We start from the raw sequence: 23,005 nt of genomic DNA, 5'->3' as shown, positions 1-23,005 counted from the left end.
TCTCTTGAGTGTAGCCTGTTTTTGAGGGAACAAATTCGTCCAATAAAACGCTAGTTTCTTCATTCCCAGTTTGGCTGCTTTCTCCACCGTCACAGCCACTTGACAATATCAAATTTTCAAATTACATTTATCCTCTTACTGTCACTTCTCCTGTAATAGAAACTTCATTATCTGTGTGTAATATATTTACTCATATATCCGTTTTCTTTCAGATACACACAGTATTTGCTAAACGGAAGAAACATGCAGCAGGCTTATTATTTTGCATTTCAAATTTTAATGTGGTTTATATGGCCCCAATGCCAGTGTGAGTACTAACCTTTTGTTTTTGTTGCGAGTGCCCTTTTCTTCATATTATGCACCTAGTGGATTCCTAGCCTTACCATATACCATGAGAAAAGTTTCTTAAAATATTAGAATTCTTTGGGGGGGGGGGGGGGCGACTTAAGCCATTTCGAGCCTATCTATCTGTCATCTTACACTGACCAGTGGCCTATGTTGTCAACCTGCTATGGCTGCTACGTATTTACTCGTGTTCGGGAGGCTGTCAAGGTCGTTTCATCATCGCGCTTTCATCTTCGTGATCTGACTGTCATCAGTGTGTCGTCGTCACGCTTATGACCCCAACCCAGTGGCGCATGTTGTTGTTGTCCAATATGTTCGGCTTCTAGCTCTGTGTTCGTGGTCATGGCGCAATCGTGGTCGTTGCATCGTCTTCATCCTGCCTTTGTGATCTCATTGTCATCACGCCTTTGTCTCACGCTATCGCCGTCACACAGTCATCATGCATTTGTCATCATACCGTCATCTTAAGTCCGTCGTGGCTAATTTATTTCGTCATTCGAACTTCGTCATCTGACTTTTTCGCGCCATCGCCATCAGCCTTTCTTGCCGACCCAGAGAATCCTTTCCTTATTGCTACAGACGCTAGGTATATACATACGTGGTCGTGATGTCGTCGTGGTAGTTGCATTGTCCTCACTCTAGATTTGTCTGCCGACTTTCGTTATGGCGTATCACCACGTCATCACCATCATACAGTCTTCATGCACTTGTCACACTACCATCGCGATACCATCATGGTCAGTCTATTGTCATTATGTGTAACCTGGGTTTCGTCATGCCACCGTGGTCACATTGTCTTCATCATGCCGTCTTCGTCGCGCTGTCGTTTTACCAACGTCATCATTTCAGTGGCCTCATCCCATTGCGACCACACTATCGTAACCATACGGCCGTCATACAATTCTGATTATGTCGCTGTTGTCATGCCCTCGTCATCGAACAGTCGCTATGATGCATCCGTCGTGAAACCACCTTCATCGATTCATTGCAGTCAATCCTTGTTCATCATTCTATTGTAATCATACTGTCCTCCTTCAATCGTGACTATGCCACCGTCATCATCCCATCGTCGTCATTGCGTCGTCGCCGTAAAGTCGCTATCATGCATCCGTCGTCAGCCGTCGTCGCCATGCAGTCGGGGTCATGCCAATGTCTTCATTCCGCCTTCGTCATCCGGTTGTTGTCCAACCACTATCGTCACGTCATTGCCGTCATACACTCGTCATGTCACTGTCCTCAGGTCGTCGTGTGACGTGTGACACCCTCGACAATGTACCACCGTCATTATTTAGGAATCGGCATCTCTGTGTCGTGATGCCATCGTAGTTAGACCGCCTTTGTCGTTCCATCATCCTCACTGCGTCGGCGTCATACAGACGTCGCGATGCCACCATGTTTGCGGGTGACCGTAGGAAGCAATTGTCATAGGAAAGTGGGACAATATCGAAGTGTGTGGCACAAAGCGGCAGCAAGAAAGTCTCTTAATTACCATAACAGATGTTAAATCAGCTTGACTTCAGGAATATAGTCTGCTGCTATATTGTTCGAATGCTAATTGCATTACCATTGACAGCCATCATGAGATGAATACTGCCGTAATGTCTTACAGCGAAGCTGCATATGGCTAGGTTCTGGAAAAAAATTGCGTGCGTCTGTCGTGTCGTGCAGATCGAGAATTACTCCCCATACTAGGGCGGATCTTAAATATAGTCCTATAATAGGCCGACCCGCAGCGGAGGTGAAGCAGGCTTTATGCACTTCGCCAATTTGTAAAAAATAAGTTTACTATCTTGGTCCAAATACAACCCGTATACGATATTGCTACTAGGCGCTGCATTAGCGAACGATGCTCAGAGGACTGACGATGACAACGATTGCCGACAGTTGTGCCCACGGGAACCGTCTTGTGTGCCTGTCCTCTGCCCGTTGTATATATCTTATAAATATGTTGTCAAGCGTCATTCGTCCCAGGAACATTTTGGTGGAGAGAACGGGTTTTTCATGTTTCAAGACGGATTCACGCAGCGGACGCTCCTTGGCAGCATCTACAATGCCAGCGCAAGCAGGGACGACAATAACTCGAGCAGGTCACCAACCCTGCCTCAACCATCCGCCGCTAACTGCCCCGTCGTCTTCACACAACCGCGTGATCCCGGTAGCATTCCCGGCTCTGACAACACCGACGTCGAAGACTGGCGAATGATGGACGCCCTCCTTCACAGCCTAAAGCAGTAAATCTGCTTCTGCTACCTCGACGATGTCATTGTCTTTTCACCGACTTATGACACACACCTCGACGTCTCTCGACAGTTCTTTCAGTGTTCCGCAAGGCAAGACTTCAGCTCAATTCGACCAAATGTTACTTAGGCCTCCGGCAACTCACTGTTCTCGGACACCTCGTCGACTCTTCCGGTTTTCGTCCCGATCCGGAGAAAGTTCGCGTGGTCAAGGATTTTCCTGTTCCCACCTTTGCAACCGACACTGGAAGCCTTGTAGGTTTCTCCTCAAACTTCCGCAGATTCGTGAGAAATTTTGCTGACATCGCACGGCCTCTATCGAAACTTCTTACGAAAGACGCAACTTTTGTTTGGGGTCCCGATCAAGCTAGAGCTTTCGCTGAGCTGACGATGTGACTCACGTCACCACCTATTCTCGGCCACATTGACGTGTCCGTCCCAGCGGAGGTTCGCCCCGACGCCAGAGGCCATGGTATCGGCGCTGTTTTGGCACAACGACAGCACGGTTACGACCCAGGTCATTGCGAACGCTAGCCGTCTTCTGTCACCAGCCGAACGCAGTTACTCGATCACCAAACTTGAATGCATCGCCTTCGTTTGGGCAGTAGGTAAATTTTGCTCCTACCTCTATGCAGGTCCTTTCACGGTTATCACCGGTTACCACGCACTATGCTGGCTTTCGTCTTAAAAAGATCCAGGTGGACGTCTCGGTCGGTGGGCTCTACGGCTCCAAGAGTACCTTTATAGACAGGCCGAATCCACGAGGACGCTGATTTCTTATCACGTCATCCAGTAGGCCCGCCAGACCAGCTTGATACCGACAAGTCAACTTACGTCCTCGCGCTTACCGCGTTTGGGGACATCGCCGAAGAGCAACGACGCGACCCTTACCTGATAGACATCATTATCAGCCTGACGGACCAGACAAGTGCGTATGCTTCGCGTATGCTTGTGTTGTAAGATGGCATGCCGTAGCGTTAAAATATGCACCATTATGGCCCTCAACTGCTACTGGTCGTTCCCAAGCATATGCGTGAAAGTGTACTTGCACAGTTACGTGACGTCTCAACCGCTGGCGATCTGGGAGTCTCAAAGACCGTGTTCACCGTCGTTTCCTTTGGCACGGTATTTACCATTCCGTTTGCGCTTACGTCGGCTCCTGTAAACCTTGTCAAAACCGCAAAACAACCAGCAGCCCGACCAGCTGGCCGTCTTCAGCCTATTGAAATACCATCTGCGCCATTATTTCGGGTTGGTCTTGATCTCCTTGGCCCTTTTTATCTATCGCATTAGTAGGAACAAGTTGATAGCAGTTGCCTACCGACTACATGAACCGGTACGCAACCACGCGGGCTCTCCGTACCAGTTGAGCAGCTGACGTCGCTGACTTTCTTCTCGACACTGTGACACTTTCCCACGACGCTCCCCAACAACTCTTTACTGACCGGGGCCGCTACTTTCTCTGACATGTTGTCCAGGACATCGTGCACACCTGTGTTACGAAGCACAAGTTTACAACGTCGTATCACCCTCCGACCAATGGCCTTAAAGAGCGGCTCAATAGAACTATCACAGAAATGCTCGCTATGCATGTCTACCTACCAAAGTGACTGGAGTGCCGCTCTGCCATTCCTCACATTCGCTTACAATACGACCTGCCATGATTCTGCTGGTTTCTCTCCATTTTTTCTATTGTATGTACGAGACCCATTATTCCGTTTGACACGATCGTCCCAGGCGTTCGCGATACAACATGAGAATATGCCCGAGAGAACATATCTAGAGCTACCAAGGCACGTGAAATAGCAAGCCTGCGTCTGACCACCTCCCATGAAAAACAACGACGCATATATGAGGCTCGTCACCGCGGTGCCCACTTTAAGCCTGGTGACATCGTGTTTCTTCGGAAACCAGCACGGCAAGTTGGGCTTTCTGAGAAGCTGATTTCGCCTTACTCAGGCGTATACCGTGTCTTCCGCCCAGTGACAGACGTGACCAATGAGTTACAACCTCTCGATACCTCCACACCTCGATCCTTCTTTGATATTGTTAATATCGCTGGACTGAAGCGATATCATTCAAACCTACCAAGTGCGGACACAGCGCCTTCACGACCGTGGGTCATGCTACGCGGCGCTGTAGTAGTGAACGATTGTGAGAGGCCTGACGAAGACAACGATCACCGATAGTCGTGCCCAAGGGCTCCATCTTGTATGCCTGTCTTCTGCCCGTTGTATGTATCTTGTAAATATATTGTCACGCGTATTTTCTCCCCGTAACAATATTATGTTGCTAAGAACAGATACTACATTTTGTCCTTCGTCGGCGATGTCTACGTTCTCACTGCCCTCTCTTTGTCGGCGTTCCAGGTGCTTGCGTATCTCCTTCCACTTCCTTCCGCTCGCCCGTCGCGGCGGTCCCGTAAGCGCGATAGACGCAACGACCACGAGGCGGAAATAATGCGAACAGTTCATGTGGCGAAACTTCGAACGTTTCTCCAAAGCAACGACCAGGTTTCAGAAGGAGTTTGTGAGGAGTTTTGTGGCCCGTGTTGCGTGTGACCGCTTGTGGTTTTCGAGCGACCTCACAACCATTAGTGCACGTCGACCAATGCACGATAGCCTTGGCTGCGGTGAAGCAGTGTGTGCACTCGGTGTGCGGTGAGATGCGTGTCTGTTCTACGTGCCAGGGTTCGTCAGTAAAAGGTGTCGTGCCGCGTTTCGCAACAATACATGGGTATGTGTACCCCGCGATGCCTCATTATCTTTCGTGGCTCAACATTGTGGAGGAGCGACTAGTCGCGCCTCGCCTTATATTTATGTGCATGTGGCGTTTGACACACGGAAATGGACAGTTCGCCAATAAGGGGCCGACGTACACACCTCCACTGGTCATCCACCTTCACAGAGAGGAATGGCACCGAATTTTTTTTAAATCCCTTTAAAGTCATCGTAAATTACTCTTGTGTCCAGAAAACACTGTATATCAAAAGCGAAGGAACGGTTCGTTATTATAGCAAGCGTTATGTGCACGGCTTTGTTTCCTGATGTGCCGATATAGGGAAATTATTATGTCTGTAGGCGACCAGGCATTAGGCTGCTTTAAAATAACATATATTTTAAAGAATATGGCGGGTAATATACGTATTTTCAGCCTTACGAATAAGTTCAGCGAAAATAGAGGCAATATGGTTCTTCGAATATGTGTTTTGAAAAACGACGGATGTTCGAATGCTAGGTACAATGGAACTCATAGTGGAGCGTAACGTAACAACATCTAATAATGTACTTGTTATTTATCTACAATAACTGATGTGTTTATTGCGTATATCCTGAAACTATTCGGATCAGGTGAAAAGTCTAGTATGTTGTTGCGCTAGTGTGGTCAGGAAGCTTATTTAAAAGGAATAAATGAAAAAAAATACTCCAGAAGCTCCCAAATGGATTTTGTCAAGTAATACTAGGTATTGTTACCACTCATTCCTGTTGCACTCGTGCAATACATGCGTAATACAGTGGCCAGGTTACGCACACCGCCACTCATTGTGTGAAGGATGACGCAATGTACTGCATGTATTGCAACGGCCTGTTGCAAATACCTAATTGGTACGATGTTAATGCAGTAGTAATTAGTCGCAATAAGTGGTAATAGTGTTATGAGAATTACTTTCGTTACTTTTAAGAGTCTTGATTGTATCTAAATAATGGGATCGTAATAATTCCTAATTAGGCCTAAGTCAACGTAATTGCCTTCAATAATTCCTGATTACCCTTAAATGCACTTAATTATCCTTCATCAGTTTATTGATAATCAATCAAAATTAGACTCAACATTGAGTAGCTTGAGACATATTGGTTGGACCTAATTACTTGCTGAATTGAACTTTAGTATTATTTGTTACAGTGAGTACCTTGGGCGGCTTTGTTTCTGCACCAACTGTATGTATGGCCAGCTGTATGATATACGTGTGGTAGCTACAGTGGTCTACTTCCTGTACTTACAGCAAGATATAGTGACTTGTGACAATTTTGATGACCTGCTTTCTATCTGCACCGTCTGTATTGTATGTCCGACGTATGGTATACTTGTTGCGGCACCTGCAGTGATCAGCTTTCTTTCTATGTCGACTGTAACTTTGGTATTCAATATGCCGTTCTAAGTAAAACCAAATGAAATATTTTTAATCTGTTGTCTTACATTGGCTTTGGTTTTTTGTTGTACAAACATGGTAGCGGAACTTGTTGCGTCGACTGTAGTCGCCTACTTTCTATGCCGAACTATAGGTGTTCCATAGTCGTAATCGTTACCCCGCAGGGACGCCTGCGTCACCGGGCGTTTGGTGTGTTGCGACACCACATAGGCGAGCACACGAGGGTTGGAGACCCTCCCGCGTTTAACCGTGTGCGGCGTAGCCGGGTCCGGGGACACGGGGTTCCTGGGGGTTTAGCTGATGCCGGGTCTTCGGTCCGATAAGGCTCCCTGGCGGCGGCAACCCACCTCTTCGGCCTCTGCATCATGAAGACGGCACCTCCGGACTGATTCACTCGGAGGAGGAGGAACTTTATTATTGCAGAAACTGTTGCGCGGTTTATTCCTGGGTGGTTCCCTCTGACAGGGCTCCACTGGCGATCGCGGCTCGCCTGGCCTGGTCGAGGGTCGCCAGTTGGCTTCTCAGGTCCAGTTCGGAGAGTCTCGACTCCCAAGACCACGTAGCGAGTGTGTGTGTTGTGACTCGGAGGAAATCGACAGTCACCTATTCCTATCCCATCCTTCAATATTTTTTTCTCTCCCTCCCACTTCTCCATCTTTCGTTTCTTCTATTCTCTTCCTTTACCTTCCGTTTTCCGGGCGACAAGGGCTAACTATGTGTAATTTATCCAGTCTTGCACACGTACGTTAGGTTATCGTAGCTATGTACAGCTGGCGTCTGCGTTTCCTTCGCGTCTCGCAGCGTCCCCTTGTTGGACTCGGTGGTGGGCGGCTGGCATAGCTGCCAAAATCAAATTTTTACGAGTAAAACGTCGTTCCTCCCATTTGCTGATCGGCCTCTTTCTAAATCAAAGCGCTTTTCTAAAAGAGGGCCGTTTCATGTCTTGCACTATCCGAATCTTGCATCGCCTTTGTTCGTTGCGAAATTCCTTACTGACACCATAAGACCTGGGGACAAAGTGGCCAAGGTAGAGAGCGGTGACCTCTTACTTGAGGTTCGCGACATAGAAGAACATCGAAAATTGTCGAACCTTGTGGATTCGGTAATGTCCCAGTCATGGTGACTCCACACCGTTCGATGAATGCAGTCTGATGAGTCGTGTCAGTTGAGATCTCCTAAATTTGACCGAAAAAGAGCTTCTCGAGGGATGGAAGTACCATAACGTTATCAAAGTCCAGAGAATGAATATCGAGTGTGAAAACGGAGAAATCCCTACGCACCACCTCATCCTCACCTTTGCATCAAGTATACTGCCAGATTCCCTCTAAGCAAGGTACACAAAGATACGGATCCGAGCTTACATCGTGAACCCTCGCAGATGCTTCAAGTGCCAAACATTTGTCCATGGTTCGCAAAGGTGCCGAGGCAGACTGGCCTGTGCAAATTGCGTTGAGTACAGCTCTGACAACTGTAATGCCATGCTCCACTGCCCAAACTGCGAAGGTGGACACAGAGCCCACTCTCGTTCGTGCCCTACGGGTACCTCGCACTTAAGGTAAAAAAGAACATCTGGTTTAAGGAAGCATGTAAACGAGTTTCCTACTTCATAGCGCAGGGTATTCTGTTACGGCGCGTAAGGGCACAACGCAGCAGCAGACTCTGGCACAGGTCCGGACCAGAAAGAGTGTGGCAGTGCCACCAGCACCCTCGGTGAGAGCAGCCACCGCTCGTGCGCTGTGTCCGATGGAACGCCCACTGACCTCTGTGTTGGTGACCTCCCAGACCTTGCTCTTCGAGGCAAGGCTTATCCCGAGACTATCCCGCTTGAGCGAGCCGAAGTCCAGCGGCTACCAGGAGTCGATCGGCACAACTACAAATCAGACGATGCAGCCAGTGCCTCGGCAGTGGCGCGATTCTCGCCACCACTCCACGACAAACAATCGACGGATTACGGGGCGTGGAAAGGGTCCGTAAGCCAACGTGAACCCTCTCGACAAACAGCCCAAAAACACAAATATGGATACGCAAATAGCACACCGGAACGTGGGAGGTTCTATGCACAACCTCGATGACATTAAAGAACTTCTACACAAATATAATCGAAAGCTGCTGTGTGTTCAGGAGGCACAACGAAAACCAACACTCACTTCCTCAGGCAATCCGCAATTTTTCGAAACGATCGCGATGACGTACTCGCCTTGCTGGGTGGTGTCGCAGTCATAGCGGACAAATCTGTTGCTTATCAGTAGTTCCTTCTTCGAACTGCGCTTGAGGAAGTCGCAGTCCGAGCGGTGCTCTTTCATAAGTTGATCCCTATATGCTCTCTATATATCCCTCCGAATTATCAACTTTCCAGAAATGACTTTATAAATTTTATCGATGATCTTCCTCAAATCTGTAGCGCTCTTGTAGATCTAAATGCACATAGCAGCCTGTGGGACGACTCTCGATGTGGCACAAGAGGGCGCCTAATCGAAAACTCTTTTGTCACAACAGCTGCGGGCTTCCTAAAAAAAAGCCCGCATTCTACAGCGGGGCACACAACACATGCTCATCTATAGATTCAACCACCGCATCAAGTACACTCATGCCATATCTGGATTGGAAAGTCATCAAAACCCCTTACGGAGTGACCACTTCGCGATCGTTTGACAATGACAAAAAAGTGATGAAAAATCTTTCATCACTTTTCACTGGCATTGTTTAGTACCAATACATTTTAAGGAATTTACATGGACTTGCTTTTAGTTATTTTTACAGCCACGTTAAATATACCATTTATAACTCATAGTCCACTCTATATATGACACTTTGAGAAGCCATCACCATATGTAATGGCGCTCTTTGGCCATATCTGACCCTTGCGCCAATAAAAACCATATGTTATTATAGTCGTAATCAATAATCTCAGTAGTCATACGTAGTCATAAAGCTCTGTCATATGTACCACCAAGGACCATATGTGTGCCTATACATCATGTAAAGCAGAGTAAAGCAGGATCTTCTTTATCAATATGAGTGAAGTGCTTCTGGGTCTCTGAAAGTAATCTTTAGGCCAGCGATGACAGAAAACTTGCTATTCTTTTGTTTCGGCCGGATTAATGCCACATGTTCGAAGGACGATGCATCTGCATTCACCATCGTCTATCTTGGAGTACCATAGACTCCAAGCACACGTTGAGACGAGAGCACCGACTTCCATGTGTTTAACGCCTGCTGCGTTGGTGCATCACAAGCAAATTCTTGCTTCTTTGACAACAAAAGAGTAAGTGCTTGCATAACTTCAGAGAGACTGAGAACGAACCTGGCTAGCTATGCTGCCATTCCATGAATTCTTTGCAGCATGGTTCTGTTTCTTCGGCTCCCCATTTTGAAAATGGCTTCAGCTTTCTTTTCATCGGGTAGTATTCTGTCTTGGTCTAGACAGTGTCCAAGGAACGTGAGGCGTTGGACATTAAACAAGCTCTTGCTTTCGTTCATTGTCACTTTAGCCTTGACGAGCAGCTGAAGCATATTACTGAGTGTCTCATTGGGCTCGTGCACGTTAGAACCCGAGATAAGGATGTCGTCCGTGTTAGACACAACTCTGTTGACGCCTATGTCAAATGCTTAAAATGTGTTTCTAGAAGTGTTGAGGACCAGCCGCAATTTAAAATGCTCACCGGTTGAAGTAGAAGGGCCCAAAATGTGAAATGAATGTGGCGAGCTTTTTATTACGAGGGTTGTCTGTAAAATGAAGTTCCCAATAATTTATTTTAAATAGAAAGCACGTTTAATGGTATTAAATAATGCATTTCTGGAAAACCTAGATTTCCCCATATTTTTAGACATAATTGCCGTTGAGATCGGTGCATTTTCGCATGCGGTGTACCATCTTCTTTACGCCTGAATCGTAGAACTCTCCCGCCCCACCGTGAACGTAGCTTAAAACCTCTTCTTTTAGCTCCGCTCCGGTTCTGAAATACGTCCTATCCAGGGGTTTATTCAATTCAGGGAAGATATGGTAGTCACTCGGAGCTATGTCTGGGGTGCAGGGCGGGAGTGCGACATTATCCCATCCAAATTTGCTGATGAGATCACTTGTTTGATGGGCGATGTGTGGACGAGCGTTGTCCCGATGGAAACGCAGTCCCTTCGTGAGCATACCTCTCTTGTTCTGAACCGCGAGGCGAAGGTTCTGCAACGTCTCAGATGAGCAGTCCCCATTGATTGTTGTACTGGTAGGCATGAATTCGCGCAATAAACACTTCCTGCCCCAAAAGACGCTCGCCATCTCTTTGCCGGCACCCAGGGTTTCTTTGAACAAACGCGGCTCCGGCGACTCTGGATTTTTTTCACTGACGAGATTGTTGTTTTGTTTACGGTGTCGTGTAATGGACCCAAGTCTAATCCCCAGTGAAAATACAGTCCAATAATTTCCCGCCCTTGGTTTCGCAGGCCTGGAGAAATTAGCGGGCCACTTCAACACGTTGCCGTTTGTGGTCTTCCGTGAGCATTCTCGGGATCCAGCTTACACAAACCTTGGCATACCCTAAATGGTCTGCCAAAAGTTCGTTAATGCAGGTCTTGCTCACTTCAGGGATCATTTCTCATTGTTCTCAGTATTGAATCATTTCTCAATCTTTCAGCATTGTTTCCTCCACTTTCGCAATCGTATCGTCCGAAACCAATAGCCGTCCAGAACGCTGTTCGGCATGGACGTCTGTACGTTCGTCTTTAAATTGTTTGCACCGTTTGCACATGTGTTGCACGCTCATACACTTTCCTCTGTATACTTCACACAGTTCGGAATGAATGTCCACCGGTGCAGTGTTTTTTGCACACAAAAATCGAATCACAGGGCGTAAGTCGCACCTGGCGGGAGAAGAAAGTGGGAGCTTCATCTCGAACGGCTGCCAAGTCAAGATTGAGCGTCGCAGACAGCTCGCCGGAGCAGGGACTGGGAGAAGGGGAACCATGCTAAACGCCAGTACCGCCGGATCCCACATACCAGCGTTCCTCGTGACTGTAGTTTCTTGGGAACCTCATTTTAAAGACAACCGTCGTAGCTTTACAAAACGAAATTTTGCGAAATCCAGAGTTAGTGTTCAGTTTGGATAACATTTTAGAACCACGAAGAAATGTGAGGGTAGCTTCTACGGAAGGGAAAGGATGCCATTCTCAAAGGACGTGGCGATACAGTTATGGGAAGTGCACGCAGATTATCGGGCCTCCGGACGGAGGCTTTGGCAAAACTACCATTGATGCACACTACTCGGTCAGCTCATCAACAGGTGATAGGACATAATTTCTTTGCATTCAGTTCAGTTCCAAGTTTGTCTTTTCGTATAGAATAATGGCGATGCCTCTCTCAAAGCTGAGCGCCAGATGTGTCGCTCCTGCTAAATCCAGTGTTCTTTGTGCAGCTTGCCGAGTACCTGGAATAGCGTTGGAAATTCTTCTTTGGGCGTCACTTTCTCTGCAAAGCGTTTAGAAATGTCAACATCCAGAGTGATTTGATCGCTTGAGCTGCTAGCAACAGAGTGCGAACCTTATGTACGACGTAGACATTTTGAGTAGTGGCGAGGAGGAGCTGAGAAAAAATGTCTGTCCACGAGCGTCTGGAATATTTGGTTTGAGAGGACGGTTTCGTCGGCACCATTGTCAATTTCGAAATATAGTGACTAACCTTGAAACAAGACTTTTGCCTTCCACGTTCCAGCATCAGACGTCTTCATTGTTAAGGGGAATCCTGACTTATTCGGTTTCGGCCCAATCAAGGCTCTGCTACATGCATACGTAGGCCTAGTGACCCTTTTCCGGCTATTCCTGCACAGTCCCAAGCATCCTGGGCAGTGTGTGTGAGGGTGACGCTCTTGAGCAGACCAATGGAATCATTTCTGTGACCTGCTTTATTCCCCCTCTTTCAATTCCCCCTCCCTCTTGTGCCGCGCGGTTGAGGTGTCCTCTACTGAGAGACAGTTACTGCGCTGCACATTACTCCAATTTTTCTTCCCCAGATAGATAGAATAAACTTTAATGTCCAACGGAAAAGGTGATTCTTCCCCAACAAGAATCTCTCTCTCTAACCTGCTTTATTGCGATGGAATTGCGAAGCCTAAGGGCGATAGAATCATCGCAGGGCGCCGCACGCCGTGTGCTGTATGTGCGAGTGAAAGTTTGCGAGGGTGAGCCGGCGATGGCAGCTCAATTTCCCGCACGCACCCGCACGAGAGGTACCGCGCCATCTTCCGTCACGCGCAAGGCTCCGGTGGGGCAAGGGAGGGGGGGGGTGCGGGATCCTCCGGGTGGCCGGTGCGCTCCCCCGGACCGCTGTATCTTGAACGGCATTTGCGAAAGCGACAAGGTTTGTCGTGGCTTTGGACGGCACGTGTTCTACTGGAGGTGGTGCGCCCCTCCCGGGTCGCTGTCTCTTGAAAGCCATTTGTGACGCGTAATGAGTCCACCGGGCACAACGGGAACAGACAATCGCGGCTCAATCTAACGCGCCAGGTATGAAGGAAAGCGGAGAGGCAGCGCGCGAGGGAGAAGGGTGCGAATTTGTCAACAATTGCGTGTCGCTTGTGTCGCAGAAAAGCCGGTGTCGTCGGCGTCGGTGTCAGCGGCGTTGGCCGTGAGCGATAAATCCCAGAAGGCACTTCATAAATCAAAAGCATCTTGCAACATTGGCTGGTGGGAATCGAACAAGGGTCTCCGGAGTGTGAGACGGAGACGCTACCACTCTGCCACGAGTTCGTTCCTTCAAAACGGGACAAAATCGCCTCTAGTGAATGCGGTGTTGCCTTAGAAACGTATCGTAGAAAGTTATACTGCGGTGTATATCGGTAATTATGACCATGTAGCTTACAGAAGTCGCAGTTTCACGAGTAGTGAAGTACGTCTCCGCTAAATTTCTTCTGCGCTCTGCGCACACGCAGAGCCATCTTGCGGCAAACACAGAAGACCCCCTCCTCGCAATGTACGGAGCTGCCCCGACACGTGGTGCGCCACTCGCTCCATGACCGCGTCCGCTATCATGTCGCGTCGGGGCCCGGCTATCTCTGCCGATCGCGACGTTTTGCTGGCGTAGCGCGTATGAGTAGGCGGTGCAAACGGGGTGCGATAACGCTATCGCGTTCCACTCTTGAAGGCGAAGATTAAGCGTCCTCCAATTTTTTTTGCAAAGGGGCGGGGTCGCGCGCGCCGTATATTGAAAGGGATCTGCACACGGCTCTTATCTTTGAACGCGCTGTGTTCTCGCCGCTCTTGCGTTGAAGTGATACACCACACAATCACTTCGCTCGCTGCTGCTGCCGTGCTTGATCACACCAGCATTGGTGTTTGGCTGCTGAGCACGAGGTCGCGGGATGGATTTCCAGCCACGGCTGCCGCATTTCGATATAAGTACCCGTGTACTTATATTTAGGTGCACGTTAAGCAACCCCAGATGGTTGAAATTTCCCGAGTCCTCCCCTACGGCGGGCCTCATAATCAGAAAGTGGCTTTGGCACGTAAAACGCCATAATTAAATTTTTTTATTGCACCCGCATTTTGACAGCAACGGTCCCAGCTCATCGAGTGTGATGTTTTCATGTTTCCCTGTGCGCGCGGACACCATGCTTGGTAGTTCAGGTAGCAATCAAATGTTTCCAAGTTCATAGGGCCTATAAAACTACTATCGTTACTTCCTATCATCATCATCAGCCTGGTTATGACCACTGCAGGGCTAAGGCTTCTCCCATACTTCTCCAACTATCCCGGTCATGTACTAATTGTCGCCATGTTGTCCCTGCAAGCTTCTTAATCTCATCCGCCCACCTAACTGTCTGCCGCCCTCTGCTACGCTTTCCTTCCCTTGGAATCCATTCCGTAACTCTTAATGACCATCGGTTATCTTCCCTCCTCATTACTTGTCCTGCCCATGCCCATTTCTTTTTCTTGATTTCAACTAAGATATCATTAACTCGCGTTTGTTCCCTCACCCAATCTGCTCTTTTCTTATTCCTTAACGTTACACCTATCATTTTTCTTTCCATAGCTCGTTCCGTAGTCCTCAACTTAAGTAGAACCCTTTTCGTAAGCCTCCAGGTTTCTGCCCCGTACGTGAGTACTGGTAAGACACAGCTGTTATAAACTTCTCTCTTGAGGGATAATGGCAACCTGCTGTTCATGATCTGAGAATGCCTGCCAAACGCACCCCAGCCCATTCTTATTCTTCTGATTATTTCAGTCTCATGATCCGGATCCGCAGTCACTAACTGTCCTAAGTAGATGTATTCCCTTTCCCCTTCCAGTGCCTCACTACCTATTGTAAACTGCTGTTCCCTTCCGAGGCTGTTAAACATTACTTTAGTTTTCTGCAGATTAATTTTTAGACCCACCCTTCGGCTTTTGCCTCTCCAGGTCAGTGAGCATGCATTGCAGTTGGTCCCCTGAGTTACTAAGCAAGGAAATATCATCGGCGAATCGCAAGTTACTAAGGTATTCTCCATGAACTCTTATCCCCAATTCTTCCCAATCCAGGTCTCTGAATACCTCTTGTAAACACGCTGTGAATAGCATCGGAGAGATCGTATCTCCCTGCCTGACGCCTTTCTTTATTGGGGTTTTGTTGCTTTCTTTATGAAGGACTACGGTGGCTGTGGAGCCGCTATAGATATCTTTCAATATTTTTACATACGGCTCGTCTACACCCTGATTCCGCAATGCCTCCATGACTGCTGAGGTTTCGACTGAATCAAACGCTTTCTCGTAATGAACGAAAGCTACATAGAAAGGTTGGTTATATTCCGCACATTTTTCTATCACCTGATTGATAGTGTGAATATGGTCTATTGTTGTGTAGCCTTTACCGAATCCTGCCTGGTCCTTTGGTTGACGGAAGTCTAATGTGTTCCTGCTTCTATGTGCGATTACCTTAGTAAATACTTTGTAGGCGACGGACAGTAAGCTGATCGGTCTATCATTTTTGAAGTCTTTGGCGTCCCCTTTCTTATGGATTAAGATTATGTTGGCGTTCTTCCAAGATTCCGGTACGCTCGAAGTCATGAGGCATTGCGTATACAGAGTGGCCAGTTTCTCTAGAACAATCTGCCCACCATCCTTCAACAAATCTGCTGTTACCTGATCCTCCACAGCTGCCTTCCCCCTTTGCATAGCTCCCAAGGCTTTCTTTACTTCTTCCGGTGCTGCCTGTGGGAGGTCGAATTCCTCTAGACTATTCTCTCTTCCATTATTGTCGTGGGTGCCACTGGTACTGCATAAATCTCTATAAAACTCTTCAGCCACTTGAACTATCTCATCCATATTAGTAACGATATTGCCGGCTTTGTCTCTTAACGCACACATCTGATTCTTGCCTATTCCTAGTTTCTTCTACACTGCATTTAGGCTTCCTCCGCTCCTGAGAGCCTGTTCAATTCTATCCATATTATAGTTCCTTATGTCCGCTGTCTTACGCTTGTTGATTAACTTAGAATGTTCTGCCAGTTCTATTCTAGCTGTAGGGTTAGAGGCTTTCATACATTGGCGTTTCTTGATCAGATCTTTCGTCTCCTGCGATAGCTTACTGGTTTCCTGTTTAACGGCGTTACCACCGACTTCTATTGCGCACTCCTTAATGATGCCCATAAGATTGTCGTTCATTGCTTCAACACTATGGTCCTCTTCCTGGGTTAAAGCCGAATACCTGTTCTGTAGCTTGATCTGGAATTCCTCTATTTTCCCTCTTACCGCTCATTGATCGACTTCTTATTTACCAGTTGCTTCCGTTCCCTCCTGAGGTCTAGGCTAATTCGAGTTCTTACCATCCTATGGTCACTGCAGCGCATCTTGCTGAGCACGTCCACATCTTTTATGATGCCAGGGTTAGCGCAGAGTATGAGGTCTATTTCATTTCTAGTCTCGCCGTTCGGGCTTCTCCACGTCCACTTTCGGCTTTCTCGCTTGCGGAAGAAGGTATTCATTATCCGCATATTATTCAGTTCCGCAAACTCTACTAATAACTCTCCCCTGCTATTCCTAGTGCCTATGCCACATTCCCCCACTGACTTGTCTCCAGCCTGCTTCTTGCCTACCTTGACATTGAAGTCGCCCATCAGTATACTGTATTTTGTTTGGACTTTACCCATCGCCGATTCCACGTCTTCATAGAAGCTTCCGGCTTCCTGGTCATCATGACTGGATGTAGGGGCGTAGACCTGTACAACCTTCATTTTGTACCTCTTATTAAGTTTCACAACAAGACATGCCACCCTCACGTTAATGCTATAGAGTTCCCGTATGTTACCAGCTATGTTCTTATTAATCAGGAATCCGACTCCTAGTTCGCGTCTCTCCGCTAAGCCCCGGTAGCATAGGACCTGCCCGCTTTTTAGCACTGTATATGCTTCTTTTGGCCTCCTAGCTTCACTGAGCCCTATTATATCCCATGTATTGCCCTCTAATTCCTCCAAAAGCACTGCTAGACTCGCCTCACTTGATAACGTTCTAGCGTTAAACGTTGCCAGGTTCATATTTCAATGGCGGCCTGTCCGGAGCCAGGGATTCTTAGCACCATCTGCAGCGTCGCAGGTCTGACCGCCGCCGTGGTCAGTTGCTTCGCAGCTGCTGGGGACTGAGGGCCGGAGTTTGATTGTTGTGTTCATATAGGAGGTTGTGGCCAAGTACTGCACCAGGGTGGCCAATCGTGCTCTGGTGAGGGAGTGCGTTACCGGTTCTGGTCACCGGGATCAGGCCACACTCCAGGCCTGTTTATGCAATTTTTTTTAATCCGGTGGAAAATTGCGCAGCACCGGGATTCGAACCACGGACCTCTTGCACGAGGCGGGTGTTCTACCTCTACCTCTACGCGAGGCGGGTGTTCTACCTCTACGCCACCGCTGCGTTCTTACTTCCTATAGCTGTGTGCTAATTTATTTTCGCAATTGAGGCCGCACCTTTTGGGCGAAACTGCCACTTTTTTCCTGGAGGATGAAGATAGTTTGTTTACGTGGCATAAATAACTGTCGCTTTTATCCTCTCTCGAAGTACGTCAAGTGGTTTGGAGACTGGACGCAACTTTGTTCAGAGATGTCACTTTCTTGTGGAGCTCGGCTTGTTGCTCGCGGATGCTCTCGATCTGGCGGACGGACTGAACAGCCTTTTGAAGAGTGAGGTCCGCATCAAGCTGTAGCCTTGTGCATAGCTGCTCATCTTTTATCCCAAGTAGCAGGCGGTAGCCAACGAAGCCTTCCCGACGGGCGCCAAACTTGCAATCTTTCAAAAGTGTGTGAAGCGCCGTAAGGAAAATTCGGCGAAATCACCGTCTCGTTGCACTCTGGTGTTAAACCCGCCTGGCTCAAAGAATACGTTGCGTCGCGGGTTAAAGTATTTGGCAAACTGCTTCATAACTCTGTCGAATTTCTTGCAGTTCTCTTCAGAGAGAGCAAAGGCGTGTTCCTCGTTGCCGCACTAACCAACGTTTTCATTCTTTCATCTCTCGAACTTGTAATGATCGGGACCACTTGCCCACCTCGATTGTATCTATTACAGACCCAAGTGACTTTAAGAATGCGCTTGAATATGTGACCTAACATTGCTTTGTGTTTTCTTATTTCCTATTTGTTGTTCCCACTCCCTTCTGTAACGCCCTACCGATCCCTGAATGTATTCAAATAAATAAATAAAGAAACATGCCAAACATACACAATTTTCTCTTTTGTCCTATACTTCATTTACAATGTTCGCAATGTTGTACTCGTAAGAAGGTCACACAAAGTGCATTCGATAGACGCACTTATTGCCATTCGATTTCCCTCGTTACCATATTTTCGCCTTTGTTTATGCAAAATATGAGTTTTTCCTCTTTGATCCGGCCTAGCTAGTGGGGGCTCAGTCGTTTTGCATAAGACAAGCAAAAAGTTCGCTTATCGGATGACATGTAAAGTGTAGATGTGGCTCTTATGATCAAACCATGCCACGTAACAAGCCTCGGAATGTGCAGGTAAGCACTTTCTCTTCACTTGAACCCGATCGGTGCCGCCCATAGTTGGACAAATAAGCAATCCATAGAAGTGCAAATGATAATTAGGAGAAGGTCCTAACGCAGCAGCACCTTGTTAGACTCCCCTAAATGCCAGTTATGGCTTTTTGCGTGCCTCATAGCGCATTTGCTTGTTTCTTCGTGTGTCTATAAGTTGACCTACGTAAGGCAGTCACTAACTTTGGTAAATAAGGTATAGTTTCCTCTCCAGTTTGATTGATTGAATTATTGTATTCTCTGTCGTTATTTGTCTTGCACAACTAAATTCCTGGTACACTTCATTGTGAGGCTCCTGCCGAAATTTTCACGCTACCTGGAGCAATTTTTATTGCTGAAAGGCTCTTAGCGCTCCTGCAGAAAAGATGACAACACCTTGAATTGACTCATTGCTTTAGCCTTTCTTCGCACGTACACATGTTTAAGACGCATCCTTAGTCGCACATTTTAATAACACATCAAAGCAATGTGATCAAAAATGTATCACATTATTGCATCTTTCAGGCAAAGCGGCCTTAGGCGACCGCAGATCAAGTGATGAGTTTCAGCCCTGGACCGTCTCAGCTTCAGATGACAAACCAGGTAGGTGAATGCTTTGGAAACGCTTGACATTAGAAGCTCTTTGATCGTACATGTGTTATAGCCATATATTATCCACCTAACACGAATACTCCAGCTATGCTCGGCATGGGTTACATTTAAGCGGGGTTGGCATTGTGCTCTACACACTCACGCCAGAATGCTTGTGCTGAATGCAGATTACCTGCGGCATATTTTGTACATTTCCTTTGTCAAACACTTTAAATCAATGAAATTATTTTCCAAAATTTACCCACGGGTTGAGTTTTCAATCTACTTTTAGTACGAAATTAATGACAGAATGGCCTTAAATATGAGCACGAATATTTTCACACTGTGGTGAAGGCGATGGACGTGAGATATTGCCAAATTTCGTAATTTAGACTGCTTAAAAGTCTAACTCGAACGCAACGCTAAACACTGGTCTTGTTTCCAATACTTCACCTTCGGTCTAAACGGCGAAATTTTAATATAATGTTGCCAATGAAGCTACCTGTAGTTAAACGGTTTTGTGGGTCTTCTACAAGCCTCATTCGCTTGAGCAACAGTCTTATTTTACCTAGCAAAGGAACACAGAATCGCAAAGTTCTCGCATTTCTTCTCTTTTTTCAGGTTGGGGCTGTCCGAATCACAGCATGATATGTCACTTGTTTTGCAGCAATAACGGAAGTCTGTTTGGCTACTGCAATAAACATCCTGAAAATGGCGGCTGCCATTGTGTTGACAACGCAGGTAAGGAATAATGATCTTTCAGTCATGGTATTTAGCCAATGAAAATGATTGCGTTGCTCTTTTTAGAGCATAAGCTGTTAAGGGCTCATTTTTATAGCCGTTTCGATTGGCGATGGTGTCCGCCGCTACGTCCACCGCCGGTATCCGTTGCAGATATCACCGGGAAGCAGATAAACAATATCCAGTTCTCGCCGGTATCATACCTCGGCCCGCTGCCTGGAAGTTGGCTACTCAACCGCTGAGCCACGCGAGCGCTTGCTAGAATACAGCATAACAACGCCCTATAAGCGTGCCGTAGCGCGCGAAGAGACAGTCGATCTGACATGAGCGCCGCGTAGCGTCGACACGTGCACATTTTTCATTGCAGTTGTATATTATCACACCAGTTAAAATGCCATCCAGAAGATGCACGGCCAGTGGCAGAAGGCAGTTAAACCAATGTTTCATGAAGAAAAATAGGTCCCAGTTTCGCCCGAAGGCGAAGCATCGATTGCGATAACAAATTAGTGGACAGCTATACGAAGTAAGGATAGTAGTTTTATCGGCTGTATAAAATTCTAAACATCATTATCATCAGCCTGGTTACGCCCACTGCAGGGCAAAGGCCTCTCCCATACTTCTCCAACTACGCCGGTCAGGTACTAATTGTGGCCACGTTGTCCCTGCAAACTTCTTAATCTCATCCGCCCACCTAACTTTCTGCCGCCCCCTGCTACGCTTGCCTTCCCTTGGAATCCAGTCCGTAATCCTTAATGACCATCGGTTATCTTCCCTCCTCATTACATGTCCAGCCCATGCCCATTTCTTTTTCTTGATTTCAACTAAGATGTCATTAACTCGCGTTTGTACCCTCACCCAATCTGCTCTTTTCTTATCCCTTAACGTTACACCTATCATTCTTCTTTCCATACCTGAATGAATGAATGAATGTTTATTTTGACAGAAATAAAATACAAGGAATCTTTGTCAAAGAGGCTGACAAAAAGGCATGAATGCCGGACTAAGTGTCAGTCCCCTTCCCCGACCCATTCCCAGTGTACAAAACACTCAAGCACACAGGGCAAGCATGGTACACAAAGTGGATACATACACAAAAAAATGAAAAGTACATGAAATACGTTACAGAAATACTGAATTTGATTTGTGTACAAAAGAATGAACAGTCATACCTGAAGCGACAGCAAATACATGTTCACTTTTTTTTTAAAGTGTTTAGGGACGGTGATTCATTCATTATAGTGAGTAAGCCAGGGTGACGATTCAAAAAATCTGCAACTATGAATGCCTGCTTTTGCATGCCGTAATTGATACGGATCTGGCCCTTGTTGTAGGTTAATTGCCTTGTGTTGTATTTATGTTCATTCGGGAGGTATGTTTTAAAAAAGGCGCTTTCATTGAATCTTATCTCTTTAAATATTGCAATGGCTGTTTTTTTGTTAATAAGGTTTTCTAATGTTAAAATACAATTCTTCTTGAAAAGCGGAGCGGAGTGGCTTCTATTGGGCGCATTCTCAATTACCCGAATCATGCGTTTCTGTAAGGTTAGTAAACTATGGATGTTGGTTTTCGTCGTGGTACACCACACAGATAAACAATATTGGAGGCGCGAATGCACTAGGCTATAGTATAATTGTTTTTTTTTTAATCTAGAAGGTAATAGACGTTTTAATTTATTAATAACACCGATGGATCTTGCAATGCTGGTTTTAATGTTGCCGACATGACTGGACCAGTTTAAGTTTTCTTCAAACGTAACACCAAGGAACCTCTGGCACGTAGACCGTATAGTGACCTCGTTGTGTCGTCCTCAATTTAAGTAGAACCCTTTGCGTAAGCATCCAGGTTTCTGCCCCGTAAGTGAGTACTGGTAAGACACAGCTGTTATACACTCAGATATACAAAGATATACCAACTAAACTAGCAAGCATAGTATGACGCGCGTACAAGTAAGGATGAGTACATCTCACTCGGTGACCGCGGAAATATGCTGTCAAAACGCGCAGCAGCAGCGCGCCAATTGACCTCGTGCTGCGTCTCGCGTCAACGCGAACTAAGCCACGAAAATATAGAGCGCGGCGGACTTTGTGCCCGTCTTAGCTTTCAAGATGCAGGGACGCGGCGGGTGGGCGCGGCCGCCCGGACCACCCGGAGTAGAACACGCCTCCCCTCTCTGCTCTCCGCGCGGAGCCTTGAGCGGGACGAAAGACGGCGCACTTGCTCCCCGCTTCCCTCCATTGCGTGGGCGAGATTGCGCCGAGATCGCCGGCTGACCCTCGCACATACAGCATACGGCGCGGGGCGACGATTTTATCGCCGTTGGGCTTGATACAGAACCTCACGGCGACACCGACGGCAGAAATGCACCTGGAGGGTCCGTATATTGCCATCGCATTAAAAGAAGTTTAAGGAAATGTATACAAGAATGCTAGAAAAAAGTGTATTGTACGCCGATTACATCGAGCTGGCTAGGTGATTACGTGAGCGCCTCGTTTCAAAGAGGACATCAGTAAATCATCATCATGGTCAATACCATTTATCGTGGCATTTGGTCTGCGTTATAAGATGCGCGCCGCGTAGCGTCTATACGTGTGCCCTCGGCAATGCAGTTGCATTGCATGTTGCATTGCATTGCAACATGTCGCCATGTTGCAGTTGCATAGGTAGCAGTGCAAGGTAAAGAGAGAAGTCTTGAGGAAACAAACGAAGAATATAGATATGTATAAATCATCATGTAAGAAAAAAAAGTCGCAGTTTCGCGGGAAAAGCGAAAAATCGATTGCGATAACAAATTAGCAGACAGATACACCTACAAAAGATAGTACTTCTTTCGGCCGTATCAGCTTGTAAACGTTCGCTTGCTAACTAAATTAACAATCATGGTGTCAGCGCGCACAGCAAATATGAACACACCACACTCGACGAGCGCGAAAACTCGCTGCCAAAGCGCTGGCGTGAGGAACACGG

General features: G+C 47.1%; 1 protein-coding gene across 1 annotated transcript in view; it reads left to right on the top strand.

Moving 5' to 3' along the window:
* LOC129380710 (uncharacterized) overlaps positions 1-23,005 on the top strand; it is a 112,489-nt gene that overhangs the window by 39,846 nt on the left and 49,638 nt on the right. Inside the window, exons 2-4 of the mRNA XM_055062486.2 lie at positions 213-307; positions 19,235-19,312; positions 19,922-20,041. Coding sequence (XP_054918461.2) covers positions 244-307; positions 19,235-19,312; positions 19,922-20,041 — 262 coding nt within the window. The 5' untranslated portion in view covers positions 213-243. The remainder of the gene's footprint in view (positions 1-212; positions 308-19,234; positions 19,313-19,921; positions 20,042-23,005) is intronic.

Source organism: Dermacentor andersoni, chromosome 10, assembly GCF_023375885.2.
Source record: "Dermacentor andersoni chromosome 10, qqDerAnde1_hic_scaffold, whole genome shotgun sequence".
Taxonomy (NCBI): Eukaryota; Metazoa; Arthropoda; class Arachnida; order Ixodida; family Ixodidae; genus Dermacentor; species Dermacentor andersoni.
Note: the sequence above shows the minus strand (reverse complement) of the source record. Positions and strands in the feature narration are given on the sequence as shown.